We start from the raw sequence: 18413 nt of genomic DNA on the forward strand, positions 1-18413 counted from the left end.
TCTGGTAAATCATCTTTATAAATATATAAAAATGATATAAGTCAATCAGTCTTGCAGTAGAACATTACAATGTCAAGTGAAACCTTTCAAATCTTATCTCCCGCCTCTCTCTGACAGAATGTGCCAGCGCCACCAGACCTTACCACCGAAACAAATCCTGCAGCCACAGAAGCTGCAATAGAGATGTTCAAGTCACGTATGCATTTTGTTTTTAGTTTATTAATATAACATTAGAAATAACACCCGAAAAATGAAGCAGCTATGTCTGACAGTGACATATCCTTTCTTTGCAGTTTTGGAATATCAGCAGCGCTCTCTTCAAATGGCCCAAAACTATGACAACACTCATCGAGAGCTTGATTTCTCCACTGGCACACAGGTACAACAGATTTCTAACTTGTTTGAAGAACCTGCTTTGGAGTAGAAGAAAAAAAGCTGTTTCAGCTTAAATTAATTCATCCAGATGTTTACCTGCTGTATAGAATTAACATTTTTGCCTTTCATTCTTTGTAACCCTCTTGCTTTTCCACTTTTCTCATGCATAATCAGTTCAGGACAAAATAGAGAAAAGTTATTTTATACAAAACTGTTTAAGGGGAATATCAAAGTTTTCAGATAAGATATTGCATTATAAACAAAGGTGAAAGTGTCATGGAAATATTGAATGATCAGGAAAAGTGAGCAAAGTTTCACTGAGTGAGATCCATTAAATCTTATCTTCCACTTTTTCCCTGACAGCATGTCTTAATGCCAGTGTCACAAAACCTCAGCCTCCAAATGAATCCTACAGCTGCAGAAGCCACAGTAAAGGAGACAAACAAACCATGTATGTTCTATAAATAAATGACTTCATACAAGTGAACAAGAATTACATACAGGAGAGGGGTTGTAAAAGCAGCTGTGTTTGAAACTGACCTTCGTCTTTCTCTACAGGGTTTGAACTTCAACAAGACTCTCATCAAATTGCCACCAACTTGGACAAAACTCATCATGCGTTTGATTTCACCACTGGTGCATGGGTAGATCTCTGACTTGTTTCTATGTTTACCTACTGAATAGATTACATTTTATTCCTTTCATTTTTATAACCCAGTTGCCTCTGATAACAAGCACCATTTTTCTCATGCATAATCCAGAAAAAAAATTGATTCTGTTGTTGCCCATTATACAAAACAAAAAAAAAATATCATGGAAACACTGAGTGATCGGGAAAAGTAAGCAACGTTTTGTGAAGTGAAACCCATGAAATCTTATCTTATCCACTTTTCTCTGACAGCCTCCCATGATGCCAGTGTCACAGGACCTCAGCACCCAAATGAATCCTGCAGCTGCAGAAGCCACAGAAAAGGAGACAAGCAAGTCATGTATGCTCTATAATTGTAATTGTTTCATTACAGAAAGAGAACAAGTCTAATACAGAGAAAAAATACTAAGTAACTATGTTTAATGTGCTTTCTTTACAGTTTTTGAGAGCCCACAGCACTCTCATCAAAGTGCCACCAGCTTGGACAAAGCTCGTCGAGCGCTTGATTTCTCCACTGGCGCACAGGTACAACAGATTTCTGACTTGTTTAAACAACCTTCTTTGGAAAAGAGGAAAAAAAAAACAGTTTCAGCTTAAATGACTTCATCCAGATGTTTACCTGCTGTATAGAATTAAATTTTTTGTAACTCTCTTGCTTTTCCACTTTTCTCATGCACATGCATCAGTTCCGGACAAAATAGAGAAAAGTTATTTTATACAAAACTGTTTAAAGGGAATACCAAAGTTTTCGGATAAGATATTGCATTATAAACAAAGGTGAAAGTGTCATGGAAATATTGAATGATCAGGAAAAGTGAGCAAAGTTTCGTTGAGTGAGATCCATTAAATCTTATCTTATACACTTTTCTCTGACAGCCTCCCATGATGCCAGTGTTACAGGACCTCAGCCTCCAAAGGAATCCTGCAGCTGCAGAAGCCACAGAAAAGGAGACAAACAAGTCATGTATGCTCTATAATTGTAATTGTTTCATTACAGAAAGAGAACAAGTCTAATACAGAGAAAAAATACTAAGTAACTATGTTTAATGTGCTTTCTTTACAGTTTTTGAGAGCCCACAGCGCTCTCATCAAAGTGCCACCAGCTTGGACAAAGCTCGTCGAGCGCTTGATTTCTCCACTGGCGTACAGCAGGTACAAAATAACTTGTTTGAACATCCGGATGTTGAGCAAAACCGGTTTTATCCTGTGAGTCACCTATTAAAGCACATTAATCCACTTGTATACACTTTCAGGTTCACCATTATATTATCATTTGGTCCAACTTTCACTGAGTGCTTTCACCCTTTAGATGGACCAAGTGATGTGGGGGCCACCAACGACCACAGCTCAGGGAACAGCAGTACGACCACAGGTGGAGGGAAAAGAAAAAGAAAAAGAAAGAGAGGCTCAAAAACTATTAAAGGTACAAGACCTCTAATAATACAGTATATTGTTTTTAGCCATGCTAGGGATGACAATGTTGGTCAATTGGTCAGTCAGTAGTTTGTCCAATACTTTTGTTTATGACTTAAAGTACAATACCACCAACAGCTGCTAGATGCTGGCTCCACTTGACTCCCATTCAAAAATCAGTATTAGTTCTAATAAGCAAACTATAACATGCTTGTGCAAGATTGTGACCGTATTATATCTGCCAAAAATTAGCATGTTAGCATGCTAACGTTAGCATTTCATCAGCATGCTGACATCGCTATGCCTATGTACAGCTTCACAGAACTGTTAGCATGGATGTAGACTCTTCTTCTTGTTTGACTCTACAGGGTATTTTATACTTTTATACTCAGCAATGCTACCATTTTACTTATGTGTTAGCATGCAAGTGGTCACTACAATGTGTGCATACCAATGTACTTTTTGTCTTGATTCAAGGCAAGACAAGCTAGAACCAGAGCTGACTTACAGCAGAAAACTCAGATGAGAGAGCAAAAGGTGGCTGAAGTCAGATCATCTCTGAAAGCCTGCAAGGTAAGCTGCAGCAGAGATTTAGAACTTTTTGATTTTGGATTTGATTGATATTTCTTTAACATCTTTACTATCCATCACTCTTTTCAGGGCAGCTTGGACGCTGAGTGGCTGGAGATTAACAGTGTGTTCTCAGAGGTGATGAGAGTTGTGGAGGATACTCGGCAGAAAGCCCTTCAACCTCTGGAGGAGAGGTAGGTCCTGTGTAGACCAGTGATGGAGATAACACTTCCTTGATTACGAGTTCATTAGGAGCTCCACAGTTAGAGGTCATCAATGCATGTCCTGTATGCAGTTATGGTACAGTACATTTTATTAAAACTAACGTACTGATTACTTTTTAGGAGACAGAGAGTAAAGAAAGAAGCACAACAGTTGGTCCAGAAGCTGCAAAGAGAAATTGATGAGCTCAAAAGGACAATCGATGAGTTGGACAAAAACCCAGATTTGCAGGTGAGCCCGAAGGATCTGACATTATGCTTCTACTGTACTTTTCAAACTAATTCTGACAATACAGATTCCACTTGTTTTGTATTTTACAATTTGTATTGACAATGCGATATTTCTGACACACAGGTTTCCGCTCTAACAAGCTTGGATGAATCTAGAGATTGGAAACATCTAACTGTTGACACTTCATTCTCGTTCGGTACCCTGAGAGCTACAACTTCTGCCATGATGGAACAAATTCACCAGAAACTAGAAAAACTCTCCTCTGTTGGTGAGTCCCTATGTTAATCAAGGTTTTTATTTTACTAAATCAAGGTTTGTGTCCAACTTATTGTCATTTACTTTAATGTAATTTCTCTTCCCACAGAACTCAAGAGGATTCCTGCATTTGCAGGTGTGTATCTTAAAACTACTACTAAATAGTAAATATTCAACTATGTGAATGTGACTATCTTAACAAGAAAAAGTAAAAAATAAATCTGTGACAAGCTTTCACATAGAGTTTCATTTTGGTAAAGTCTACAAAAAAGATAAGTGTAAAATAATGAATCAATGGTACAAATAAATTACGTTTCTTGAATAAACTTAAACTAATTGTCCAGTTAGCGACCAAACGAATTAACTGCTAGTTAGCTACTCTGACACTTATTTTACAAGGAATTTTGATGTGCCTCTTTCTGTTGTGAATGAACTACTCTGCAGAAAGCAAGTCAGTTATCTTGTCTCCAAAAAGCACACGTTCTTCTATGCAATGACATTTTAATATTGGTGTGTTTATGATGTAATATTCCTCCTTTTTGCCTGAGTAAAATAACACCAAATCATCAATATTACACCCTCAGAACCTCACTGAAAATGTATTCTTCTGTGGACATTTATTTTCTGCACTGGTTGATCCTTACTTTAGTGAGGGGTGCTTTATATCTGCTTTTATTATGGAGTAGTATCCATAAAATGCATCAACATATGTGAAGTTTTAGCATGTGTTACCCAGTTGATGTGCTTCTTCCCACATTAGAGCTGAATTTATTAAAGCTGCATCATGATTCTGTTCTATTGTATTCAACTGCAGTTGATGTAAAGCTGGACCCCACTTCTGCACACCAATGCCTTGTTCTTTCTCCCGATTGGAAGAGAGTGAGAGATGGAGGAAAGAACCAGCCAGCTCCTGATTCTCCAAAGAGGTTTGATCTGTATGGCAGCATCCTGGGGCTCAACAGGTTGACCACTGGGAAGTCGTACTGGGAGGTGGAGGTCAGCAACAAGACTGGGTGGGATCTGGGCGTAGCGAGAGGTGACGCAAACCGCAAAGGGGAACTGTCGTTGAATCCAGATAACGGTTACTGGGCTATTGTACATTATGAAGGCAAGAAGTATGCAGCTCTGACGGCACCACCCGTTCCTCTTACCCTGAAGGAGAAACCACGGAAGGTGGGGGTGTTTGTGGCTTACGAGGAAGGTCTTGTGTCCTTTTACGATGTGACGGCTCAATCTCACATCTACTCATTTACTAATTGTTCGTTCAGGGATGAGATCCTCCCGTATTTCAGTCCACATCTCAAGCAAAATGATGAAAACGTGGATCCTCTGATTATCTCTGCTGTGTAAAAGCAGTAGTAATTATATGAGGGGAATGTCTTACTGGTGTGCTGTAAGTTATAGTGCACCACTGGTTATTAAAAGTATGAGTTGGGTGTACAACAACAGTTTACTGTAACTACTAAAGGGTTTAAATTGGGTTTTTTGACCTTCATCCACAGGAGTTTTTTTTCTTTTTTTCTTCTTAAACAGGACATTGTTATTTCTATATTGATGACGACATTATAATTTCTTTTCAGTTCAGTTTTTCGTTTTCATTTAAGAGATTGTTGGTGTTTTGCAAAATGTATCTCAATCAAAATGTGTAAGATAACAAATGTATATATGAATTTACATATATGAAAAAGTTGCAAAATGATACCCATATTTTATGCCAAAGGATGAATGAATAAGAAAGATATTCTCGCTAATCTTGTCAATACATTTGTTTTCATTCAAACTATGCTGCAAATATATTTAGCATCTTAATATACTTTCATGTACGACACATATAAGTAATTGATTATAAATATATGGTTTGCTCTTTTGCTGTTTTTATCTGTCTATATTATATTTATCTATACTCTAAAACATCTTACTTTTGGTGGACACTTGACAACTCCCTTTTTTTAATCTCCATGTTCATCTGTTTGTCTCTTAACATGTTCACAATGTGGTTTCTGGTGATTTTGATATGAAATAAGATTGCAACTGCTGTGGTCTGCATGAGTCATCCTAAATATGCTAGTTCACTGGTATTAAAATATGTTTTATGATTTGAAGCTTGATTACTTAAATAGGACAGCCATTTGGGAAACATTTTACTGTATAATATATTTTGTATTTTTCATTTATATTTTTTCATGGTTTGGGTAAAATAAAAACAATAAAACAAGTTTGACTTTGTATTTGTTGATGTCTCCCTTTCTCTCTTCACAGCTTCAGAAGCTCTTTTGCATTTTCTTGGAATTTTTTTGGACTGTGTTATTCTCCATCTGTCCACCAGTTGCCATGTTCATTATTCTATATCTGGCTGTGTACTTTCAATACCAATACACCCTTTTCTTAAAGGACAATTATTATGAAACTATATAATATTTTGTTTATTGGTGATGGCATTTCTGTGTGTATCAGCCAAATTTAACAGTCTACTCACTTTTTACTTTATCCACTGCAGTGAAATGCTATTATATGCAACCTCTAGGAGAGCCCTTGTGTTTTGTGTGTGCATCTGTCTCCCTCACCTGGTGGCCCTCCTCTTTGCATTTCCTTCAGCAGGTATAGCAGTGACACGGGTTGAGATAACAAGTAGCCTTTTTCAGCTTAAGGTGTAGCATTTTATCTGGGAGGTGGTGGACTGGAATTTGACCTTGAGATCTCCATTGCATGGACCAATCAGGTGAGAGGAAAGGCAGGAAAGCTTGTACTCCATTGTTCTGTTAATTGTTCGATGTCTGTGTTTATGTGATTCTTCAGTTACCCAGGGCACAGGACTAGGTAAGTTTGGGGTGGCCTGTACATTTCAACACATAGGATTTACATGTTAAAATCACAGGGTTAGAGGAGGTTCCAGGGTGGTTTTGAGTAGACAGAGTATTATTATTATTTATTTTACATGGATTATTTTATTAGATTTGAGACCACTCTGACTACAAAGTGTGGATTTATATAGATTTTGCACTGCATTGGTTGTGTGTTGGCACATGATTGTAAATAAATATATTCTACTGTCCTTTTGGTGTTGTTGCCCCATCATTTCATTCTACCAGTAACTGTTTGTTGTTGTTAAACACACTTCTACATCCTTTAGACAGCCTGAAGGTTTTCAAAATTGTGCAAAGCCACAATAAAATTCCAGAAACAGGCTTTATGTGCTGGTGGTGGGGCTCTTGACTGGGCTGCAGAGGTGGATGGCTGTATGTTTATGCCTGGCTCCATAACTGGCCTTGCTCCTCTTCTGAGGTTTGAGGTGGTGCCACAATTTTCAATGAAGGGTGTCAAGAACTCCATGACAGCCACAAATTTCCAAGGCCTTTGAGCTGAGGCCCCAGCTCCACTCCTGTGTCTTTCCCTCTCCTTTTTTTTCTTTTTTAAAAGTGTTCCTGAGTCTCCTCCACCTTGATCTGCAGATGTCCTCTTGTGAAAACAAGACTAAAATAACATTCAGTAAAGGCTGATGTGTGAACAGTGGTGGAAGAAGTACACTATTCCTTTAGTTAAGTAATAGTACACTTAACAGAAGTAAAACAGTTGAAAAGTATTCAATTTTCAAAGTACAATCTACTAACTATTGAAAGTAAATGCTATGATGCTCTTATATATGTGCTTGGCAGCAGTTCTTGATCCATTGACCACATAAGGTTATGTTGAAGTGTCTGCTTTTAGTTGGCAGGCTTAAAATGTGATAGTACATCATCTTATATAACATAGCTATGCTGTGTCTTAAAAACAAATGCAATTTTAGTTTGAGGTTACTGTTAACTGGTGGGTTTAGATTAACTGAGCCCAGTGGATTAAAAGTAGTAGTGGATGAACTGCAGATTATAACATGAGTCACACCCACAGTGACTCAGTGATAAGGTGTTTCCCACAGTGACTTGGTGTCCTGTGTACAAATAAGAAATGAAAAAAATGACACAGAAAAAATAGAATGTGTTTTATATGTTTGGTTTTGAGCATTTCATTTCTTAATCAGATCATTGACAGTAGAGAGATGACAGGGAATGAGTAGAGAGAGATGGGGAATGACATTTTACAAGGGTCCCCAGCTGGACTCAAACCAGGGACGTTCTGGTTCATGATCAGCTTCTTAAGACAAATATCATGAATATATCAGTCCATACAGTATATATATTTATTTAATCCACATTACATATAATATTTCGTTGGGCACTATTATTCACCTCTGCCTATAACTGTTTGAGCGCATTTTTATCACTACACCCACTTCTCTCTAACATGTTCATCATGTGAAGGGGAAGTCATGTTTCTGCTACTGTGTCCTGCAGAACTCACTATGAATACTTTAACAGTTATATATCTGACACCCTTTGTATGAGTGTGACTGATGATCAGTTATTCAGAGTGTCATGCTGTACTGCAGTATGGCCTGGTTCAGCAGCTTATCTGTGAAACTTCAGACTAAACTATATAATCAAATCCAAATTTGTGCAGATTATTAGCCAACCTGTGGCATACTCCTTACAAGTAGCTCACAACAAGAGCCTGCTCAGACTAAGTCGCTAACAGTATCTCTTCTGAGTCCTTGCATGTTTTTAAATGGAGAACACCAACTTCTGCCCTCTAATATGTGATTTAGAGTCAATATACACACAACAGGCTGAAGAATTCTGAGGTGATATGTATGATTGTCATGACTGTTTCATGTTTTTTGTATGTCCATGAAAAGTGTCATATGTATAACTGTATGTTTAATCTGTGTGTAAACCTTGAAGTTCAATTACACATATTGTCCTTTCTGTATTTGTTTTAATGACTGTTGCAGATTATGTGCAGTTTATTTCTCATGAACTTACAAGGGCCATGATTATGAGTGCTTCTTTCTCACTATTTTCTTGTATAAGGTGTTAGCCACAGTGACCCACCCTGACATGTTCACACATACAGTATGTCATGACAAAAGTTCACTTCTCCATTTACAGAAACAGCGGTTGGTTTGTGTCAAATATGCACGTACACTAAATTACTGGTAATCAGACATGGGTTATATGCAGTAATTTGACTGGCTGTTAAGCTTTATTTTGGCTGAACATAATTGGTTGTGTCCAAGATGTGGTGGAGAGAGCAAGTTTAAAAGGGGAGAAACATTTTAGAAGTTCTAACAGGCACTTAAACATCAATCGGTATTGTTCCTCTCCAGACTAACACGACAACAGAGAAAGGTAAGAAAACCCCTCTTCCTCCCTCTTTCTCTGAAATTCTAAAAATTTTGGCATTTTTTAATTTAATTAATTTTTAACCTCAATTTAAAAATTCCATCTCCTTCCTTGGAATTTTTGGTGTCTCGTCCTTTATTTAAAATATGGAGAAAACCTACAAGTTAGCCCATATAGTATATGTTATGTCCAGATGAAGATCTTTGTGATTTATTTGGCAAGCATTTCCACTCTGCAGTTACTGGATGTTAATTTTAAACCTTGCATGTACAGAATTTGACAAATTACTTGTTGGTGTGTTTATTTTGTTTTTGAACAACTAATTACTCTGCTCAATAACTCAAACTCTCTTTCTTTCTCCACTCTAGACAAAATGAACGTCATTCTCCTGACTCCCATCATCTTCATTCTAGCCCCTGTTGCTAGCGTGACCTTTCCCTCAAGGCCATGTCAGGGGAGAAGTGAGATAGACAAATACAATGAATTCATCAAGAAACACATCCTTCCACCTAACTTTGACACAAATTCTCCAGAGGAATGGGGAAAGTGAGTTAAAATGTTAAATCAATTATTTTTTTCTTGTGAAAGAGCCAGTAATACTAAAAATGTATGCTGAATTGTAATTTAGTGGATTCTTCTTAATCCTATATCATTGCAATGTTTAACTTTGGACTTTAGAGCAAAAGTGCTGCAGCAACTCAGCAAGCCAAAAAAAAGTTGAACCTTAACATGATCTCTTTACACAGATACTTAATGAGGTTAGGACTCTGTGGCAGAGTTCCTGTGCAGTCCTTCATCAACAACGACAATAAGGGAAAAGTCGTGGAGATCTGTAGTGACGCTGGCCGGCTCTTGCGAGATAACTTGTGCATCAGCAAGTCAACAATGTTGGTATATCATGTCACATCCACACAGGGTTGCGAAGTTGAAGCTAGCGATATAACAAAACTCAATCAAAATGTGATTGTGGCATGTAATATGATTGAAAATCAGTGCCTCCCTGTCCATTATCAGAAATACAACAATGAAAGACCAGGCAATATAGCCTGCACCTAAACTTTCTGTCAAGCTTTGCTAAATGAATAATTTGTGCTCACGAAAATGAGAATCTTGAGCTACATATATTTTGTAAATCACATGTTATAGATACTACAGTGTGTTGTATCAAGCAAGGTGAAATGAATAGAGCTGATGTTTGGGAAGTTTTTAAAACATTTTCTCTGTTTTCTTTTTCATGGTGTTGGTAAAAAATAAAACGATGGTTGGCTTTACATTTGTTGTTGTCACTGTACTTTACACTGTTTAATGACTGGATAGATTGCAGATTATGTGCAGTACAGTATTTTCCTGTGTACATGGTTAATGCTTCAGTCTTTGCATTTTCTTGTATTAGGTCTCAGCCACAGTGATCCACCCTGACAGAGTCACACATACAGTTCACTTCTTCATTTACAGAAATAGCAGTTGGTTTGTGTCAACAAACACACGTGCATTACCCTGCTGTACAGTCATTTACTGATAATTATCATAGACAGACCGTATATAGTAAAAGATACGTTTGCAGTCATTTGATTGGCTGTTAAGCTGCTTCAGTCTTTGCATTGTCTTGTATTAGGTCTCAGCCACAGTGATCCACCCTGACAGGGTCACATATACAGTTCACTTCCTCATTTACAGATATAGCAGTTTGTTTGTACATTTACAGGTAATTATCATAGACATACCACATATTGTAAAAGATACATTTGCAGTCATTTGATTGGTTGTTAAACTGTTTGTTTTGGGTGAAGATGATTGGTTGTGATCAAATGTTCACAAGATAAGAGGAGGTTTTAAAAAGGCAGGTTAACTTTTGAAATTCTAGCAGAGACTTAAACCTTACTTGGTATTGATCAACTCTAGACTGAGGCTGGCAGATCAGAGCAGGTGAGAAAACCTCCCTAACAAAAATAAGTGTGTAGGTGTGACCCTTGTTGCTGTGAAGCTACAATTGTTGTTGCTTCAGTGATTTATTCATTTATGAGTAGTATTTACAACTTCCAGCTTGAACAACCCAAACCTCATGTTTATTGTCCTTGCTGTAGCAGCTTTAAAAGCACAATTTACCAACAACATTGTAAACTTTTCAGTGTATTAATTTGTTGTGGCTGTACAGTAGAATATCAATATCAGTGGATTGTAGGCAAGTACATACACACTCTGCAGACTACTGATATGTTTCATGTCATGCAGCTGTGCAAGGCCAGTTATGGAGCCAAGCATAAACATACAGCCATTCACCTCTGCAGCCCAGTCAAGAGCCCCACCACCAGCACATAAATAAGCAATTACAGAGCTTAACTGTGCATGAAATAAATCCATTCAGTGTTCAAATGTCAGAATTTAGTGACACATTTGTTCATCTTCCTACAGACAAACAACATTCTGGGAGCAACATATAACTGTTTTAAAAAATATTTATGTAACAAAACTGTCAACTTCATGACACAACACAGTAAATAAAAGAGGACTCATTACACTCATTTTCAAGTGATTTATTTCTCTGATTTACATTGTGAGTGACTGCCTTCTTTTTAGACATCTGAATTTAAATTCTAATGGTCAGAAATGATTCTGTATCACAATAAAGTGGTAAATTATTTATCCATTCTCATATTTGACTGACCAAAAAACCACTGAACGTTGTGTGGTGGTTAGTTCCCCAAACATGAGAGTTTGCAGGCAACTGGACATACACCTGGTCACCTTGCTGCAGCTGCAGGAACACTGCATTTCCACCATTATCAGCTGTGTCAGAGTTTGACTGGTGATCATGAGTCACCACCATCAGCTGGTTGTTCTTGTACAAGTACAGCTTTGCTTCATGCTCTCCTCCAGCATGATAGAAGATGGTAAAGTAATAAACACCTGCAACCGGTGCAGTGAAGATACCTGTGGAAACAAAAAACAGGTTTTTGGTTGTGGCCTAACAACGACTTTTTTTAAGAGAGAGTTTCAGATGAAATGTATCTTTCGTTCCATTATTTTTTTGCACCTGCTACCTGCTCATCCTGTTCATGAGGAAAGGCATCCTGCTGAAATGCTGATCTTAAAATCTTAAATCTTTAAATGAATATATGTGTGTATGTATTTATCATATCTTACCTGTGTATTGACTGTAGGCTCCACCGATGTTTGTTATCACTCTTCTGTAGATTAAAGTCGTGTCTGTGTTGAATGGTCCGATTGTTCCACTGCCACCTACTGCTGCACTGAATATTACCTTGGTTCCCTCTGTGTAAAGTAAAACATCCTACATTGTTATTTTGTCAAGTATTTCCATCCTACTAATATCCTCCATCTTTGTTTATTCCATCATAATGAACAAAACAATTCATTCATTCTTAAATAAAGTCTTTAAATCAACCACAGGAAATGTTTGACTTTACCTTTGTTTCTCAGATCCATAATCTGGTTTTCACTGTCCTGCAGTCTGGTTTCAACAGTCTGCAGTTTTTCCTCCATGGCACCAAACTCTCTCAGAAGCTCATACGTGTCAGGCAAGTTGGCAAACTGCATATGACTATTTATTTCTGTGTCAGTAGCGTTAGCATCCTCCTGGGCCAAAGTCAAGCCGCAGAACAGGAACACAAAAAACAGCACCGTAAATGTCATCTTCAAAGTTCATTCAAGATCTTCAGTCTCCTAAACTCTGATTGATATGATCCCTCTGACTGCTTTTATGTTGTTTAAAAACGACCTGTTAATTTTTAACAATCCCATTTGACATGTGACTTCATTATTTTATTGTAAATTATCCATTAACTGTTTCAGTGGAGGAGCAATGAGGAAATAATATTTTCTCTGGACACCATCAATGTTAACCTTTGATTGTTACTGTCTAATGCCTTTTTTGTTGTTTTGTGAAATTGACATGACAAGACTTTTTTAGGTTGTGGCACAATGAAATTAAGTACATCCAATATCTTTGGAAAACACATTTACAAAACTAAAAACATAACACACAACATTTCAGAAAACACAACATTTTACGAAATGGAAATGTTGAAATGATGTAATTGACTTAGATTAGTGGGGGTTTTTTTTAGAGGCAGAACAATTTCTGTACAGCCGCAACACACCTGGGATGCATTTTAGGTGCACACACACACACACACACACACACTTAGGTGAGCACCCACAAATGCCTCTGGAGACTTGTTTTTACAACTGGCAAGTCAAGTAAACCAACAAATGATTAAAGGTAAGCTAATTATATATGTCTTCATCCTCAGCCTATCTCTCTTGCTTAAAATGCTTTTTTTTCTCCTGTTGGTTCTCTTTTTGATGGCTGAAGCAAGCAGGTAAAGCAGAGTTGTGGTTATGAGTGAATGGCTGGATTGTGTTTGCAGCTTTGGTATGTTAGAGGCTAGAAACAATTCTCTTACAAATCACAACAGCAGAACAGATCTGTGTCGTTCAGAAGACATGCAGTTCACTGGATTGTGGGATGTGACATAAAGGGTAACTTTGAGGCTACAGTTTTGGATAACAACATTCCTATAAAACTTTTAGGGAAATCTAGCTTCAAAGAAACAATAACACAAGATCAGCAAACCTGAGAATTTTATGGTTTCTTTTTGAGATTGTCAAGCTACATGACCCTGGAAATGCTATCAGCTGGAATCAATATCCGTATCATAATAGCTGATATCAATGGATTATAGGCAGGTACATACACACTATGTAGACTGCTGATATGATTCATGGCATGCAGCAGTAAGCAATTACAGAACATGGCTGTGCATGAAATAAATCCATTATGAATGCAGCTTATATCTGCTTTAAATCTATATGCTGTATGTAGCTTCATGACATAAAGCAGTAAATGAAACAGGACCCTTTGCACTCATATTCAAGTGATTTATTTCTCTGGAATTACAATGTGAGTGACTGCCTTCTCTTTAGTAATCTGAATTTAAATTCTAATCATGAGAAATGTATTATTGACCTGAAGTGCTGAAGTGGAGATATCTATACATCTAGGTAATAATTATCTCAATAAAGTGGTAAATTCCATTCTCATATTTGACTGACCAAAAAAACACTGAAAGTTGTATGGTAGTTGCTTCCATTATGAGCAGTTTCATGGACTACTTGGTGATTCTGTATCATGACTACTCTTTGGTTGTTCTTGTACAGAAAAAGCCTTGTCTCCTGTTATTTTCCAGAATATTTGAAGATTGTAAAATAATAAACACCTGCAACAGGTGCAGTGAAGATGACTGTGGAAACAGAGTGTGGGTCACAATTGACAGATTAATCATTTGCCATGAAAATCTTTGGAAAGAAGGGCTTTGTTTACTTTAAGAAAATGTTTGGAGAGCAGACAGACTGTGTTTAGACACGCTAAGGGTACAATGCTGTGCAGTGAGTAAACATCACTTCTCGACACCCTATGAGACATGCTTGCAACAGATGCTAGCACCCATGGACTGTAGCCTCTTAGCTGGTGCACCAGCCTCCCATGTCCAAGGTTGTGAGTGCAGGACTGTGCTTGTCTACACAACACAGGTCACATTAGCAGCATGGCTCTAGGAATGGGAGGAATAAAGAGGTGATAGAGATGTGGTACGCCCACAGGACTGATTCAGACCATTGACTGTAGGCTACTGATAAAATTAAAATAAAGAAATAAAAACATGGATACAGACATTTGTTATTGAGAACAAAACTTCTGTGCCCCCGGGTCCCGACTGAAAAAAAATTGGATGCAGGTAAGAAACATACTTCCAATTGAAATACATACAAAGTCGTGCTGAGTGTTACGAAAAATGGAAAACTCGTGTCCATGCACACAAATCTATAGATTCAATTTCGTGACTATTTCACACACTGCTGTAAGACTGGGTTGGAAGATCACATGTCAGGCAAGCAGGCAAACTGTGTTTGACTATTTATTTCTATGTCAGTAGCATTGGCATCATCCTGGGCCAAAGTCAAGCCTAAGAACAGCAACACAAAATATAAAACTGTAAATGTCATCCTCCAAGTTCATTCAAGATCCCTCAATCTCCTACACTCTGATTGCTATGATCCCTCTGACTGCTTTTATGTTATTTATTAATGACCTGTTACTTTTTAACATTCCACTTGACATGTGACTTTATTATCTTATTGTAAATAATCTGTTCAGTAACTGTAACTGTTCAGTGGAAGAGCAATGAGGAAATAATATTAACATTTTATGGACACTATTGATGTTAACCTTTGATTGTTACCTGTCTAATGCCTTTTTGTTGGTCTTTAAACATTGTGAAATTGACACAATGACAAGATTTCTTTGGGTTGTGGCACAATAAAATATATATCTATTAAGTACAGTGGCCTACCTTTTCCGTTTTTTGAAATGTTGTGTTGCAATTGCACCCAAGCACACGTATAAATGATCTCCTTGCTGCACCTGCAAGAACTCTGTGTTGCCTCTATTATCCACTCAGGTTGTCACCATGACGTTCTTATGGAAGGATAGACATGTTTGGTGTGATCCCAGAGAATGATAAAAGAAGGTGAAGTAATAAAAGCCTGCGACAGGTGCAGTGAAAATACCTGTGGGAACAGCATTTTATGCCAACAACTGACATAGAGGGTTTAAATGATGTACTGCTAGATTGTTCTACAGCAGGTAGCATGTGGTGATCCAAGCACCATCAAACTCTGGTTTGCTGTACTACAATCACAAGGGGATATTCTCCATCGTCCCCCAGGCAGTTGTGGATGCCCATTATGTCTGTGATTGATACTGGCGGATATGGCAGAACCAGTGATGGTGGGATCCTGTACAACTCTGCCTTTGGTGAAGGCCTCAGAGACGGCACCCTGGACCTCACACCAGACGCAGTGATTCCAGGAGCAGAGCTACATGGAAACCTGCCCTATGTCTTCATGGGAGATGAGGCCTTCTCCCTCCATAGAAATATGATGTGACCCTTCCCAGGCTCCAACATCACCAGAGAGCAGAGGATATTCAACTACATTTGGCATCCTTTCCTCCCAGTGGCGTATGTACTGACTCATTATTGGAGTCAGCCCTGCCATTGCTGAGCTCTGTGTGAAGGCCACCTGTAACTTTCACAACTTTAAGAGGCTCACAGCTATGAGGGAGGACGACCAGAAGCTCGCTGTGTGCCAGAGGAGCATGGTGCAACTGATATTCTCCAGGATGTTGTCCAGATGGGCTCCAACAACACCACATGGGAGGCCATTCGACTGAGGGAGACCTTCACCTCACACTTTTGCCTGGACGGTGCTGTTCCTTGGCACGGTGATGGTGTCATTTGTGCAATATTTAACCTAAAGGCTCTTTTAAGATCCACCCACATTCTTCAAGGACATACTTCCATTTGCACCAGTACAACCAAAACCATCTATATAGGCATAACTGTTGTCTACATAATTGTCACCGTCTACACAAACAACATTCAGTTTAAAAAACTTCAATTCTAAACAGAGCTCTTCAATAGCATTTCTTCTATGCACTGAGTATCTCTCACCGTCATGTTATTCATGTAATCCAGGGATGAAGTGTACACCCACCTAAACTCAATCTACCCACTCTTCCTTTTATAGAAATAGTTTTCCCAAAGCTCAGCTTTTACAATACACGTCCATTGTTACTTATTCCCAGCAGGCATTTTTATTTGTCATAGATGTGTAGCCACATGTGTAACCATAAACTATATGTTCATTACTTTAAATACCAGTACACCCTTTTCACAAAGGAAATTTATTCTAACAATATAGAATATTTTGTATACTAGCAGCCAAATTTAATAGTCTACTTACGATTTATTTTATTCACCACCACTGCAGTGAAATGCTATTATATTCAACCTCTAGGAGAGCCCTTGTGTTTTGTGTGTGCATCTGTCTCCCTCGTCTGGTGGCCCTCCTCCTTACATTTCCTACAGCAGGTATATCTTCCTTGCCTTTCCCCTCACCTGACTGGTTCATGCATCAGAGATCCCAATGTCAAATCCCTGTCCACCACCTGGACAACATGACTGTAAATAAATATACTCTACTGTCCTTTTCGTGTTTTTGACCCATTATTTCTTTCTACCTGTAACTGTTTATTGTTGTTAAAAACTGTGCATAGCTGCAACAAAAGTACAGAAACAGAAAAGCTTTATTACAACAGTTTCCAACACTATTTATTTAAAAAAAAAAAACACACACACACACACACACACACACACACACACACACAAATCCAATGTCATATTTTGAATAAACAACAGTGATATCAAGTTGTGCTTAATAATTGAGTTCTTCTATAAATCAAATATACAATCCAGAAAAATGTAAACATTCATCCACAAAAACTGGGTGGAACGATTAATGAACCAAAGACTGTAGGTGCCACTTTGGCCCTGTTTATTATAGTAGGTGGGACTGCTGGCCCTGCTGTGGGGGTGTCTAGCTCACGGAAATGGGTGGCTGGTTGGCCTGTAGGGACAGCAGGCTGTGATGGGGGTCGGCTGTCTGAGCTGCAGTGGCGGATGGCTGTATGTCTATGCCTGGCTCCACAACTGGTCTTGCCTCTCTTCTCCGTCTTTACCCAGAACCTTGTGCAGCGTGGCTCCTGTCTATGGTTCCTCCAGATGTCTCTGGTCCTCGTCCTCTAGGAAACTGGACAAGGTGTTTGCTCTGTGTTTGCTTCATATATTCATGGTACAGGTGAGCTTTGCGTGACACTTGGTAGTTTTTTTGTTGTTTTGTATTTTTGGTTTTGAGCGTTTTATTTCTTAATCTGATCATCGATAGTAGAGAGATGACAGAGAATGAGGAGAGAGAGATGGGCCATGGGCTGGACTCAAACCAGGGACGTTCCAGTTCATGATCAGCTTCTTAAGACACTTATCATGAATATATCAGGCCATGCAGTATATGTCTTTGTTAAATCCACATTACATATAATATTTTGTTGGGCACTATCATTCACCTCCGCCTATAACTGTTTCAGCTCATTTTTTTCTATTATACCCACTTCTCTTTAACATGTTCATCATGTGAAGAGGAAGTCATGTTTCTTCTACTGTGTCCTGCAGAACTCACTATGAATACTTTAACAGTTATATATCTGACACCCTTTGTATGAGTGTGACTGACGATCAGTTATTCAGAGTGTCATGCTGTACTGCAGTATGGCCTGGTTCAGCAGCTTATCTGTGAAACTTCAGACTAAACTATATAATCAAATCCAAATGTGTGCAAAGATGATTAGCCAACCTGTGGCACACTCCTTACAAGTAGCTCACAACAAGAGCCTGCTCAGACTAAGTCGCTAACAGTATCTCTTCTGACTCGTTGCATGTTTTTAAATGGAGAACACCAACTTCTACCCTTTAATATGTGATTTAGAGTCAATGTACACACAACAGGCTGAAGAATTCTGAGGTGATATGTATTATTGTCATGACTGTTTAATGTTTTTTGTATGT

At 38.2% G+C, this 18413-nt stretch overlaps 2 protein-coding genes and 1 long non-coding RNA gene across 5 annotated transcripts; 2 read left to right on the plus strand and 1 right to left on the minus strand.

Moving 5' to 3' along the window:
- Window positions 1–121: 121 nt before the first annotated feature.
- On the plus strand, window positions 122–5902 carry LOC121889282 (E3 ubiquitin-protein ligase TRIM39-like). Of its 3 annotated transcripts, none has more exons than XM_042401123.1 (15): window positions 122–196; window positions 294–379; window positions 739–826; window positions 934–1019; window positions 1277–1364; window positions 1464–1549; window positions 1901–1988; window positions 2088–2230; window positions 2334–2447; window positions 2915–3010; window positions 3098–3201; window positions 3352–3460; window positions 3584–3728; window positions 3825–3851; window positions 4530–5902. In XM_042401123.1, exons 1-15 carry the CDS (start codon window positions 184–186, stop codon window positions 5063–5065), a joined length of 1809 nt encoding a protein of 602 aa, XP_042257057.1. In that variant the 5' UTR covers window positions 122–183; the 3' UTR covers window positions 5066–5902. The 3 variants fall into 3 exon arrangements, with proteins under 3 accessions (XP_042257057.1, XP_042257058.1, XP_042257059.1); XM_042401124.1 differs by having other exon boundaries at window positions 3825–3846; window positions 4525–5902; XM_042401125.1 differs by having other exon boundaries at window positions 2088–2176.
- A 2826-nt stretch (window positions 5903–8728) lies between these two features.
- On the plus strand, window positions 8729–10179 carry LOC121889561. The gene is made up of 3 exons (XR_006093565.1): window positions 8729–8937; window positions 9300–9477; window positions 9678–10179. It is a non-coding gene; the product is annotated as an uncharacterized LOC121889561 (long non-coding RNA).
- Window positions 10180–11581: 1402 nt separating this feature from the next.
- On the minus strand, window positions 11582–15695 carry LOC121889954 (complement C1q-like protein 4). The gene is made up of 4 exons (XM_042402198.1): window positions 15642–15695; window positions 12360–12585; window positions 12076–12204; window positions 11582–11862 (listed from the first exon to the last, which is right to left on the minus strand). Exons 1-4 carry the CDS (start codon window positions 15693–15695, stop codon window positions 11582–11584), a joined length of 690 nt encoding a protein of 229 aa, XP_042258132.1.
- Window positions 15696–18413: the final 2718 nt, after the last annotated feature.

Source organism: Thunnus maccoyii, chromosome 22, assembly GCF_910596095.1.
Source record: "Thunnus maccoyii chromosome 22, fThuMac1.1, whole genome shotgun sequence".
Taxonomy (NCBI): Eukaryota; Metazoa; Chordata; class Actinopteri; order Scombriformes; family Scombridae; genus Thunnus; species Thunnus maccoyii.

Coding starts and splice junctions, on each gene's coding strand:
- LOC121889282 (XM_042401123.1), top strand. Junction 827..933: donor AAAGGAGACAAACAAACCAT/GTATGTTCTATA, acceptor CTTTCTCTACAG/GGTTTGAACTTCAACAAGAC. Junction 3,202..3,351: donor CTTCAACCTCTGGAGGAGAG/GTAGGTCCTGTG, acceptor ATTACTTTTTAG/GAGACAGAGAGTAAAGAAAG.
- LOC121889954 (XM_042402198.1), bottom strand. CDS start 15,695: ATGGGCATCCACAACTGCCTGGGGGACGATGGAGAATATCCCCTTGTG. Junction 12,205..12,359: donor TATGGATCTGAGAAACAAAG/GTAAAGTCAAAC, acceptor TACTTTACACAG/AGGGAACCAAGGTAATATTC. Junction 11,863..12,075: donor AGCCTACAGTCAATACACAG/GTAAGATATGAT, acceptor TTGTTTCCACAG/GTATCTTCACTGCACCGGTT.